At 36.1% G+C, this 11,567-nt stretch overlaps 2 protein-coding genes across 8 annotated transcripts; both read right to left on the bottom strand.

The window, feature by feature from the left end:
* Nucleotides 1–1,531: 1,531 nt before the first annotated feature.
* On the bottom strand, nucleotides 1,532–7,990 carry LOC113704132 (putative disease resistance protein RGA3). Of its 7 annotated transcripts, none has more exons than XM_027225800.2 (5): nucleotides 5,979–7,990; nucleotides 4,880–5,068; nucleotides 3,340–3,539; nucleotides 1,993–2,059; nucleotides 1,532–1,885 (listed from the first exon to the last, which is right to left on the bottom strand). In XM_027225800.2, exon 1 carries the CDS (start codon nucleotides 7,988–7,990, stop codon nucleotides 6,008–6,010), a length of 1,983 nt encoding a protein of 660 aa, XP_027081601.1. In that variant the 3' UTR covers nucleotides 1,532–1,885; nucleotides 1,993–2,059; nucleotides 3,340–3,539; nucleotides 4,880–5,068; nucleotides 5,979–6,007. The 7 variants fall into 7 exon arrangements, with proteins under 7 accessions (XP_027081601.1, XP_027081606.1, XP_027081604.1 ...); XM_027225805.2 differs by adding an exon at nucleotides 3,038–3,251 and having other exon boundaries at nucleotides 3,348–5,068; XM_027225803.2 differs by adding an exon at nucleotides 3,038–3,210 and having other exon boundaries at nucleotides 3,340–5,068.
* A 263-nt stretch (nucleotides 7,991–8,253) lies between these two features.
* Nucleotides 8,254–9,042, bottom strand: LOC140012701 (putative disease resistance protein RGA4). The gene has a single exon (XM_072060985.1). The coding sequence runs from the start codon at nucleotides 9,040–9,042 to the stop codon at nucleotides 8,254–8,256; it is 789 nt and encodes a 262-aa protein (XP_071917086.1).
* Nucleotides 9,043–11,567: the final 2,525 nt, after the last annotated feature.

The raw sequence follows: 11,567 nt of genomic DNA on the forward strand, positions 1-11,567 counted from the left end.
TCCTTTCTATCAATAAAAATGAACAAGTTTTGCTCCAAAAAAAAAAAAAGAAAACAAAAGAGCCAATCCATACAACCAAAGAGATGCAGAGACTATGAAGGTGCTCAATTAGAAAGTAGGAGGAAAACTAATAGTTGTTGTTGTAATTGCAACTTTACATATCATCTGAACATCAGATTATGTCTAGAAAAGGGAAGCACGAAAAATGTAGATATCTCTGGTCAATAGTTAAAGATACTACAACAGTTTTTGGCAACTAAGTAGAAGCTAATTTCAGAAACGATGAGTCTGAGACAGAATAGCAAATTCACTACAATAATCAGTGAATTATTAGTACTGCCACAAATCATGACTAAAACTGCTATAGCTGATTGACAGTTTGAAGGCACCATATTTGCAACAAGAAATCAAGAAGCTTTGGCCAGCAGAGACAAAGGAAGTGAAAAAGGCAGTGCCATGATGAAATTCAAGAAAGGATTATCCAAAGAAAAGGCGGTAATTAGGAGCCGTCAAAATGTCTGTCTGAGCTTTAAGCCTACTGTCACTGCAAAACAGAAATACTAGAATCGGGACACCACATAGCAAATCATAAGGCTTAACTGGAAATTGCATGACATTAATGTTTAGCAATTATTCAGAAAGCTAATTCAGTATTTTTTTTTTCGCTGTTCTTTTCTAACCTAAATTAGTAAGCAGATATCAAATCTTCCTGCTCAGTCTACAAGTACCAGTAGTGCCATAGACATTACACCCGTTTGTGTTTGAAACACTGAGAAAAGTGTTGTTCTATAACAATATAGTTATAATATGCGGCACCAACAAGAATGAAAGGCAGAGACAGGTCCAGACAGAGTTGCCATGAATGCGAACTCTTTCAGACCTGCAAGATACAAACGTCTTAAACATGACAATTTTTTAAGGTTTTAGTTAACTCATTGCATATTGAAGTGGTTAAAACCCAACTATTAAGTAGTGGAAGAAGATTATCGGTACTGTAAATTATCAAACCACTAATTTCACAACCAAGGGCAGTGAGAGTTCCCTCAATTGTCCGTTCCGATTTATACCGAGGAGAATCAGTAGAATCCCATCATTCAAGAGACACGATAGAGAATGCCAATAACCGGGTAATTTGGAGCAAGATGACAATTACATATTCAAGAGGTGAAAGTTTAGAGCAAGCATTTCCACTTGCTCCCTTCAGCAATCATAGCGTACAACTGGAAGCAGCAGACATCTGGTAAAAGTAAACTGCTAGTTTTTATTTAAAACAAAGAATTTTGTACCGTAGACGTAAATACAAAAAAGTTCTCAGCTTTGACATTGTGCTTGATTCTCCACATCAAAAAATCTGCTCTTGAATATCTGTATTCCATAATTGAATTTTATATGTGGTTAGTGACAGTGTTTTCTTCCCTGAACAAAGCATTCAACAAACTAAAGTTTAACAGTTGCATAATTTCCCAAATTGCCAATTTACTTCCATAATTCACAGCTTATAAGATAGCACAATTAACGATTGAGATCTATGTGGTGGAACTCAGAAAATGAGCCATTAAGTCACAGCAAAATCCGCATATAACTGCAACCAAAACACCAGCTAGTTCTAATTTCTAACGACGAGCAGTATGCCAGAGATAGCTAATTCAGTTACAAGTAAATCAGCCCCTCATTATTGTGACTACAAATTGCTGAATCATTTGGACAGTTCAAGGTGGATTCACTAAGAGCAGCAAGTTGCAACAAGTAGACTTGACTAGCTTTTGAAAGGCTTCAAAACATCCTGCTTAAACTTGACCATGTTGGAAGATACTCCACCAAGTACCAAGTTTTGTGCAACTTCATTGCATGAACAGTACATCGTCCTCGGCTACCTCGGCAATATCTTCACAATGACAAGATTTCTTTTGTTTTACATGTAGCATATTAAAAATCAAAGCGATTAAAAGTCAAAATTGAGTAGTGAAAAAAGAGAAGCGTATCTTAAATTACCAGAAATTTGAACCAAAACACCAAAGCGATGATGCGAAAACCCCTTGATTGACCATTGTCTTCATGGCTAGAAAATCATAACCGAGAAAAAGTGAGTCAAAAAAACCATTATTTTGAGACCCAGAGCTATTACTAATCAAATGGTTCAGAGAAGTATCTAAATGCATTTTTGAGAGGTAAAAGTTACAGAGAAACCATTTCATCCCCTTAGAATCACAAGTTTAAAGAGAGTGGGCTGACTTTAGCAATAATATCTTACAATCCACAGAACCAAATATGGAAAATCAACAAAACTAGACCGCTCGTTGTTATTATATGTCGATGGGCTATTTGTAGGACGTGCAGGCAAAAAATTATTGAGTTCCGGCAATATATACGGTGCTGAAGAAGCTTCACAATTCTAACGTATGTTCATCTAAGCAAGAGACCACAAAAATCATCTTGGGAAGCATTGAAGAAAGGAGTGCGGCAAGAATTGCTGGTCTAAAGGTGCACAATGGAATCCTCTCAAATTCCAGCTATTGCACTGCTAGACAACATCCTTGGAAGCAGATCCTCCTAAACTTTGCAACATAATCATTTTAGTTACCATCTATATCACCTCACAAAAGGTAACAAATAGAAATCTTCATAAAAGTTTCATTAGAGTAAGTTCTCCTATAGAAACAAAAGAAGCTATAAATTAAGAAGTCTAAAATCTTTGTCTGCGGTTGCTAGTTCACAATTTTTTTTGCTTTGACATACATTCATTTGAGGATTTACTCCATGAATATAACGCATTATCTTTTTCCTTTTTTTAAACAAATCAATAAGAAAATAAAATTTTCACAGTAAATGGTGGTGTGTATGCCTAAGTTTGATGAAAGCCCTCGAGAAAGCTTGTTCCTGCATTATAACTATGAAAGAACAGGAAGTTCTATTACATTTTCTTGTGATGGAATCTTACAAAAGTGAGTTTCTTTTGCCACTTTTACCCTAAAGATAATGAGCAGGTACTAGGACTCGATACAATGTATGTATATTTTTTTGACTTAGATATGCTAACCTTGCGATAACACTCGAAAGTTTGCAAAACCTCTTAATGGTCAATCTATTTCTCTAGTAATGGTCATCAAACTGCCAATAAAGATCATCAAAAAGTCCTGGTAATGATGGCTCTTCAAAAACATCTGATAAGCTGGGGCAAGAAATTTTTTCCCAGTAGATTGTACAGGCCAGCTGACAGTCATTGAGCAATCAAAACACAGACAGAAAACTTTCTGCAATTGAGGTACAACTAGTTTCAAAGACAAAAAGCCAGGGAAAAAATTAAGCAAATTTATAGTAATATAGCAGGTAAATTCTTACTGCTGGACCTCGTGACTGAAAAGGCAGATAGACAATGTGCAAGCTCCGACAACAAGGATATCAAGTGCTGGCTTTATAAGGCACCGATACGAAAGAAAAATTGCCATCATAAATATTTTTGTCCAAGCTACTGGCCTTGCAATTCAATGAGTAATTAATGGCCAATGGAGATATCCACTTAAACCTTGAGCCTAAGATCACTGCAAAATAGAAAATTCAAGCTCAGACATTATGTAGTAAACAAGAGATCTAACAAAACAATTTAGATAATTTCGTGAAGCTATTGTTCTGTCAATCCTACAAAAACAAAGTGTGGAACAGAATATTAACAGAGTTATAGTAATACATCAAAGCACAGAACAGGATAGGTGATTGGTTTCATGTTAATCGACGGTTACAAGAGTATTATGTTGTTAGGAGTAAATGAGAAGCACGGTATTTTGAACTTGGCAAGAAATGCTAATGCCGCAGCTTTGAAAGATAATAAATAGGACGAGAAAAAGGAAGAAGAGAAAATTGTGAAGAATAACCACGGTAACTTTTTAGTTTTTTTCATATAATTCCTCCACACTTAAATCATTGCTTGTCCTCGAGCAATAAAAAATACAAACCAGCAATAATTTAAGAAGTGAAATGAATCAAGTGAACTTGAAACTCAATCTCTCTTAACTTTGGCAAGCTTTGATTATGCAATTTTTTCCTATTAACCGTAATACTCATCATATCATGTAAAAGAGAGATAATTACACTCAAAATTCAACCAAACAAATTTAATCTCTCTATCTTACCTAATTTCACAAATAACTAACATATATAGTTACCTTGGAGATTTTCTTCCTTCTAAATGAGATGTTTAGCTTCACAAACCTTAAGAGGGAACTATTCACTTTCTTTTTTCTTTTATTTACTCTTAAAATTGTGAAAATGCCTTTTGACGAAGATTGATATTTTTAGATGAAGATTTCCGGTTACTCAAAACTTCACTTATTACTCCCAATTCCAATACCTTTTGACGCGAAAGTCGATATTTGTAGATAAAACTCTCGGTTACTCAGTATAAAAATTTATTGAATATTTTTACCATAAAATCCCTCAATAAGGTCACATTTGGAAGAAAAATATTCTAGCAACTATATAAATCAATTACTTGTAAAAATAAGTAAGATGAGAGATTTCATTTACTATGCAAAATGTAGGCATAATTTTCTTTATTTTACAATATATACTTTCTTACATGCAATAATTCTAGTCATATTATAATTGTTTCCAAGTCAAGTGAGAATTGAATTGTTCAATTACTAAAATCATCTCACTTGTATAGGAGAATTTTAAAACAAAAGGGACATGAACTTCTTGCACTTGTGGATTTAAATGAACAATTTGTGAAAGACTTGGGGCAAATTTTGAAATTTGGACAAGATTTTGAAAAAATTTTGACAGAGTTTCTCTTTAAAATTGGATGAAACTTCCTGCCGGCAAACCCAAAAGCCAACAATTTTAAGCACAAGACAAATTTATAATATCATATCCAAGCATTTACCATATAAGCACCAAAGTGACTCCTACTTAACAGCATTTCCTCCCCCACACTTAACATACACATTTTCCTCAATGTGTAGGGAAAGCGAAGAAGAAAAAGTAAAAACAAGTTACTCCCCAATTCAATGGCTGAGATCCAGCTCAATCTTGAATCACGAGCCATCGACGAATCTACAACCATCTATGAAAACTGCCACAAGTCCCAAATGCAAGATGAGAAGTTCAAGTTAAACTTGTACAATAAAAAGAGTTAAAATAAAAAACTACAAGGAAATATGAAAGCAAAAAAAAAATGCAGCAAGAGGTCGGCGAGTCTTCTCCTTGCACATCACATCACTGTGGAAAAGTGCTAAATGATTCTTTCATATATAGTGCTAAATGCACATCACATTTTCTCCTTGCAGTGATTCTTGTCCCTCCTCTTCTCTTCTTTCTCTCTTTAGTGATTCTTAAATATATAGTGTTCAAGAGAGTCAAAAAGTGCTAAATAAGATGACATAAAATTTCTTTTGCACTTTTCTAGAGTTTCTTGAGCATGTGTAGCCTAAATTCTGTGCAAGAATTGAGCAGAAAAGAAGTGTGAAAATAGGGCAAGTTGCAAAACAAGTTACAAAAAAATAGGAGAGAATAAGCAGGCTTGGAATACGTGACCTCAACTCGTGTATTCAGAGCCTGTGTTTTCTCTTTTGTTACGTTTTCTTGTGTCTTTCTATCCAATGCACTAAGATCATAAGCAAGATGCCCCAATGTTTGTTCATGCAATGAAACAATAATACTTGCATTTGATGCTCTTCTAATTCCAAATCATCATTGAATCAGCCACTAATGAATTCAAATGAATTCGCCTCGATCCAATATTGATAATTCTCCTCAAATCCTACCAATATAACCACATTTGTACGTTCAACTTCCTAAATGAATCTTGCAAAAGTTAAAGACTTAGAGAGCAAGTTACACCGTAAAAACCCTAAATTATACCAAAAAATACGCACATAATACTACTTAAAAGAATGTATAATACACTTATCGAGAAGGTTGATTAGAGTGGGAAGTGAAGAGAAGGCAAAGATGTCTTATGCGTAGGTAGCAAGCAATCTTACATGATTGAATTTGATCTGAAGATGAACTGTTAATCGCTTATTAATAGGAGTTGAATATGAGAAATTTTGGACCACTGGGAGTCGAGGCCGCTGCTCTCAGGAGTGCACTTTTCTTTTAACAGAGGAGAACCATAAACCAGTAGAACTTTTAGTTTGGTGAGACTTCTCATGGCATCCTCAGAGGGTAAATGTCGAAGCTCTTTGAAACCAAATAAACATAGGTATTCAAGAGCAGCAAAGTTTCCGAACCAATCTGGCAGAGCTTTTATACCTCCAAAGTCATGTAGCCGAAGTGACGTGAGAGTGGTCAAGTATTGGATCTGATGTGGTAGGAACTCCATGTGTGGCAACCCAAATAATTCTAGGTCACATAGTATGGATGACAAAGAGGAGAAGGATATCAATCCAGACCAATCAAATTCATTGTAAATTGAAGAATTTTCATGGTCATCATCATCTGAGAAGGGACCAATTTCAAGGCGATTTAAGCTGGGTAGGAAACCAAATCCTTTGGGCATCATACTTGTTTTCAGTTTGGGACACGCGTATAATTCCAACTCCAAAAGAGAAGGCGTTTGTTGCAAATCAAGCGGAAAGGAGATAAGCTTGTCGCAATAAGCCACCTGAAGCTTTTGGAGAGAGATACAAGACTGTAGCATGTCACTGGGTAGACTCGTTAACCCACGGCAAAACCAAATCACCAGCTCTTTAAGAAACGTAAAGTTTTGCAAGGGAAGGAGTTCTCTGCATCTGTGGCAATAATAAAACTCCAAACGCGCTAACTTGGGAAGTGTTATTGGCAAATCCATTGACCATCGAGGAAATTGATCACCCATAAAACGCTGAATTACCAACTCCTCCAAATTTGGATGAGGCTTAAGGCCATCTAACACATCTTTGTCGTAGTTGTAGTTGTCACCTTCTCGATCCCAAGCCAAGGCCCACACAAGTATCAGCCTAAATAGATTTGCCTTTCCAAATAGATTTGCTTCCTCAGCCGCTTTCCTATCCTTTACTAGTTGAAGATTGCGTATACTTAAACTGCCTTTGAGGTTTTTCAAGCATCCAAGCTCTTCAATTTGTCGACCCTTTTCTCGACCCACATTAAAGAACTCTAGTGTCTGAAGGCAAGATAGTCGTCTCATCTCTAGCGGCATTTGAAATTTTTCATCAAAGGTGTAAAAGTAGAGATGTCTCAAGCTAATCAAATTGCACATCCCCTTCGGAAGATCTTTGACATACATGCTATCTAGTGCCAATGTCTGCAAATTATAAAGCTTGCAAAGGGAGTCTGGCAAAATACAGATTCTAGAACTCGAAAGGTTAACATATCGCAAATGTGTCAATTTGCCAATAGTGATCGGTAGCTCTTGAGTTGTTGCATGAGACAAATTCAAAACATACAAGTTCTTCAACTTCATTAACATATCACCAGATAGGTCACCCTTTACAAACAATGTACGAAGCGAAGTTGATAGACTTTCCAAAAGTTTTTCTTTTTCTTCTCTGCCACCAGATAAATCTACCGCAAGGTAACGAATATTGTTAATAACTTTAGTAGACTTTGACATTGACTCTGCGAGGTCGTGCACTAGATCATGCATCTTATAATAACGTGTTTCCTGATAACTTTTGGTTTCTGCAAACAACGAACTCTGTAATAAAATTCTCAGACAATTCATTCCAATTTCCTCCATCATCATTTGGTTGTTGACATCTGCTTGGAGCAAACCTTCTGCCATCCAAAGTTCGATTAGTATATCTCCTTTCATCATAGTATCCTTAGGAAATATAGAACAATATGCAAAACATTTCTTAATGGATGGAGATGGTAAACAATCAAAACTCAATTTAAGTATTTCCATGACACCATCTTCATCTCCACTGAAATTTGAAAGCTTATTCTTCAAAACCAATTGCCACTCCTCTTTTCTCTTCATGCGCAATAAACCTCCCATTACACTTGCAGCCAGTGGTAGACCACCACATTTTTTTATAATTTCCTTTTTCATGACATGCAATTGTTTGAGAATTTCTCCACCTGCAATGGCTTTCTTTGTTAGGATAGACCAACAATCATCATCAGATAGCTTTCCTAGCACATAAGGATCATGTGTGGCCACAATGGATGCAGTTTGTTGTTTACGAGTAGTCACAACACACCAATTTCCATTAGTTGCATTTAGCCCCAGTAATGAACCAAAAAAATCATCCCACAAGGTAAGATTTTCGGTCCAGACATCATCAAGAACAAGAAAATTTTTTTTCCCACAAGTTATTCTCGAATTTCCTGGACGATGACATCCCTACTGGTCATTTCAACATTTCTTCTTGTGAGTGCTTCTAAAATCATTTTCAAAAGCCTGGTCACGTCAAAATTGTCGGACACACAAACCCAAATTTTTTTCTCAAAATGGCTATGAACTTGACTATTTTTGTATATAGATTGAGCTAAAGTTGTCTTTCCCAATCCGCCCATCCCAAGGATGGGAATTACAGAAACGGTTTTTCTTGACAAGCTTAGCAGGATCTCCACCAGCCTTGTTTCATCCTTAGCTCTTCCTACAACATAGTGGCCAGCAATAGAATCCGTCTCTCTATTTAGTGTGACTTTAGCAGTAGTAGAAGGGGGGAAACTTGCCCTTTGGAATCTGATCAGTCCAAAATCATTGGCTTCTTTATTGATCTTATACAACTTCTTGTTGATGTCCCTGATCTTAGAGGCCATTCTCCGTCGGAAAACAATATTAATGTCAGAGGACAGGATGAAGGAGCGTACCTTGTCCACGAGATGGCGACGAAGAGCTTCATAATTCAGCTCGTCCAACAAATTCTCGGCATCAAACGCCACGGCTTCTAGCCTCTGGAGCCACAGTTGCACGGCCTTGTCATGCATTTGCTTTTCCTCAGCATCAGCCAAGACAGCTTGGATCATGGCAACAGATCCTTTCAGGGTCTCCAAATCCTCCTTGAATTGGAATAACTTGCCAATCCTTTCATTGGCAAGGGAAAGTGTCTTCTCCAACGCTACCTCTATTGTGGAAGCTATAATTGCATCAGCCATTCTTCTTGTTCCTTGGGTACAGTCTTCAGATAAGAATACTCTTTTGCAGTGGAAGGTTTTAGCTGTAGTTAGAAGCAGCAAGGAACTGCTTTGACTCAAACGGAAGTGACAAGAGTTATGAGGATTTTTTGGTGCAGCGCTTCTTTGACAATCTGGGTCGGATGCTTTTGCAACGGAAGTTGCTTGGCATTTTCAGTTGAAAATAAAATATAGTCATTGCCGGGATTCTACATCTGCTTTTGATCCACATTCCACATGCCTGGGGCCCCTAGTCGTGGAAAATTCCACCCAAGAAGGATAAGAAATTGTGCTGAACAATGAAAGGTCCAAAATAATTGTTTAGATAATTCAAATTAAGCAATTTCTTCTAATTCAAATTAATGTTGTGCATGTATAGGAGGCACAAAATGGTTTGGTGCACTAGCAAACAGAAGGGTACATCTAAGGTTACTACAAGTTTTACGTTAAAGTGGGAGATTTGTAAACCAATTCAGAGTAAACAAATGATGTTGAGGAAAAAATATGTTAGTTGCAATGCAATCATAAAAGCTATGATACATTTGTGAAAAGAAGAAACATTTATTAATTTAGTGCAGTCTAATTACAAACCTAGAAAAAAAAATATACATGAATGATCCGAAAGCGGGAACGGTGTCATTTTACTCAAATAAAAGTGTGATCGAATCAAGGATTATTTAAATAAAAAAATTAGATTAATAATATAATACTTTTTGTATTTTTATATAATGCATGTGAGACAGAATGGTGGCTGGTAAAATTAAAAAAAAGGTGATGGAATAAGTATAAATTGTTTTTTTCATATATTTATCTAATGATAATAGTGACAGGGTAAAAAAACAAAGGTGATAACAATGATAAGTGTGGTGAGTACTTCTTGCAATTGATTGCACCATGCAATCTATATTTTACATTAGGTAAATTTGAAATTGGATGAATAGAATTGATTAGCACGCAAAACTTTCAATGAATGAAACATGTATTGTGCTTTTGTGTTAATTTTGCATTAGGTTAATTTTGTCTGCATTTAATATGTCAGTGTATACACGTCTATTGTGTCAGAACCTAAATTGCATGGCGTGTATGGCACTAAATTTCCAGTTCACCTTTCCTACTTAATGCCTTGCTGAGGCCTCTACTCTGATTGAGAAACCTTATAACTGCTGGGGCCTTCTATTGTGCAAAAAATCTCAACAAAATAATGGTCTGACCCAAGAAGCACAAGAAAGTATTGTCCTTAACAATTAGAATGTCAAAGAAAAAAAAGAGGGAAATTGATAGGTTGCAATTTTATCATTTATTTTATTATTAATTTTCCCTATTACCTGACCTGATGTGAATTAATTATTAGATTCTACTCACTTTTCGTAATTTACATTTATTTCAGGGAGTAGAACAAAAATATCACAATCAAGACCAATTTGACAGTTATCGGAAAAGAGTTCAAATAGCAGACAATCAAGAGCATTCTTGAAACAAAGAGATGCGACCCTTTCTGGTAATTTGTGAAAGACAGCATAAAAGGAGAAGGAGGAACACAGGACTAGGCGTTCTTTCCCTTGGGGGGCTAGAGCCGCCGCACAGAGCCAGGCATTAGAATAGGACTTTTGATAGAGGGAGGAGTAGAGGATTTTTCCTCCTGAAGCTTAGTTTTCCTTTGACTTTTCCATCGTAGCTTTTGAGGGGTATCTTCCCACGCATGTCAGAGAGCAAAATTGGGGAGAACTTTAACTTTTCTACTTTTGAACTTTGAGTAGTCTTTTGTTCCTTCTTGTATGTCGGACGAATTGAATTTCCCCAATTTCAAAGCACGATTGCCGCGACTTTTGCTACAATTTTGTGTGGGTTTTTCATACCAAATATGAATTAATCTCTTCGCTCTAATCAAGGAGTAACGGAGGCTCTGGGTCGCCTAAAAATTGTGAGATCGTTTTAATTTAATCTTTTCCTTTTATTTATTGGTATTTGCATATTCCCTGGTTGCAGTGCTTATGGTTGTTTAATTAATTGATTGTCTTGGATCCGGATAATTAGTTAATTTAATAATCTATTGTCAATTGAGGTGTTAAATCCGTAATTGTTTAATTACCTCAAAATAGTGACAACTGGCATGATTAGATTTGTGTCAGGGGGATGCGCGGGCTAATCTGAAATAACCCTGGTAGTGCGTTATTTGGTTAGAATAGGGCTCCTCTAATTTGTAAGGCAATTGGGGAATTAAATCTTATGGGCGTACCTAAGATTATTTCTCAATTAGGGCAGTGATTAACGGGCGTACCTTAATCACCGACACAGTAAGGAGGGGTTGACTGTCATCGCTTGTTTGGTAGTTATAACCTATTTATTGATAAATAATTGGGATTGCCTTTGCGTCGATGATCAATTAGATGAACCATTGCTGAAGTTATTCCTTGGCTAGATCCTTAATTATCACTCATTTGATTTTAGTAATTTGTTACTTAATTTTTAGTAGTTTTTTTTAGATTTTATTTGAATTTTTTCGATTG

The sequence above is a fragment of the Coffea arabica genome, chromosome 8e (genome assembly GCF_036785885.1).
Source record: "Coffea arabica cultivar ET-39 chromosome 8e, Coffea Arabica ET-39 HiFi, whole genome shotgun sequence".
Taxonomy (NCBI): Eukaryota; Viridiplantae; Streptophyta; class Magnoliopsida; order Gentianales; family Rubiaceae; genus Coffea; species Coffea arabica.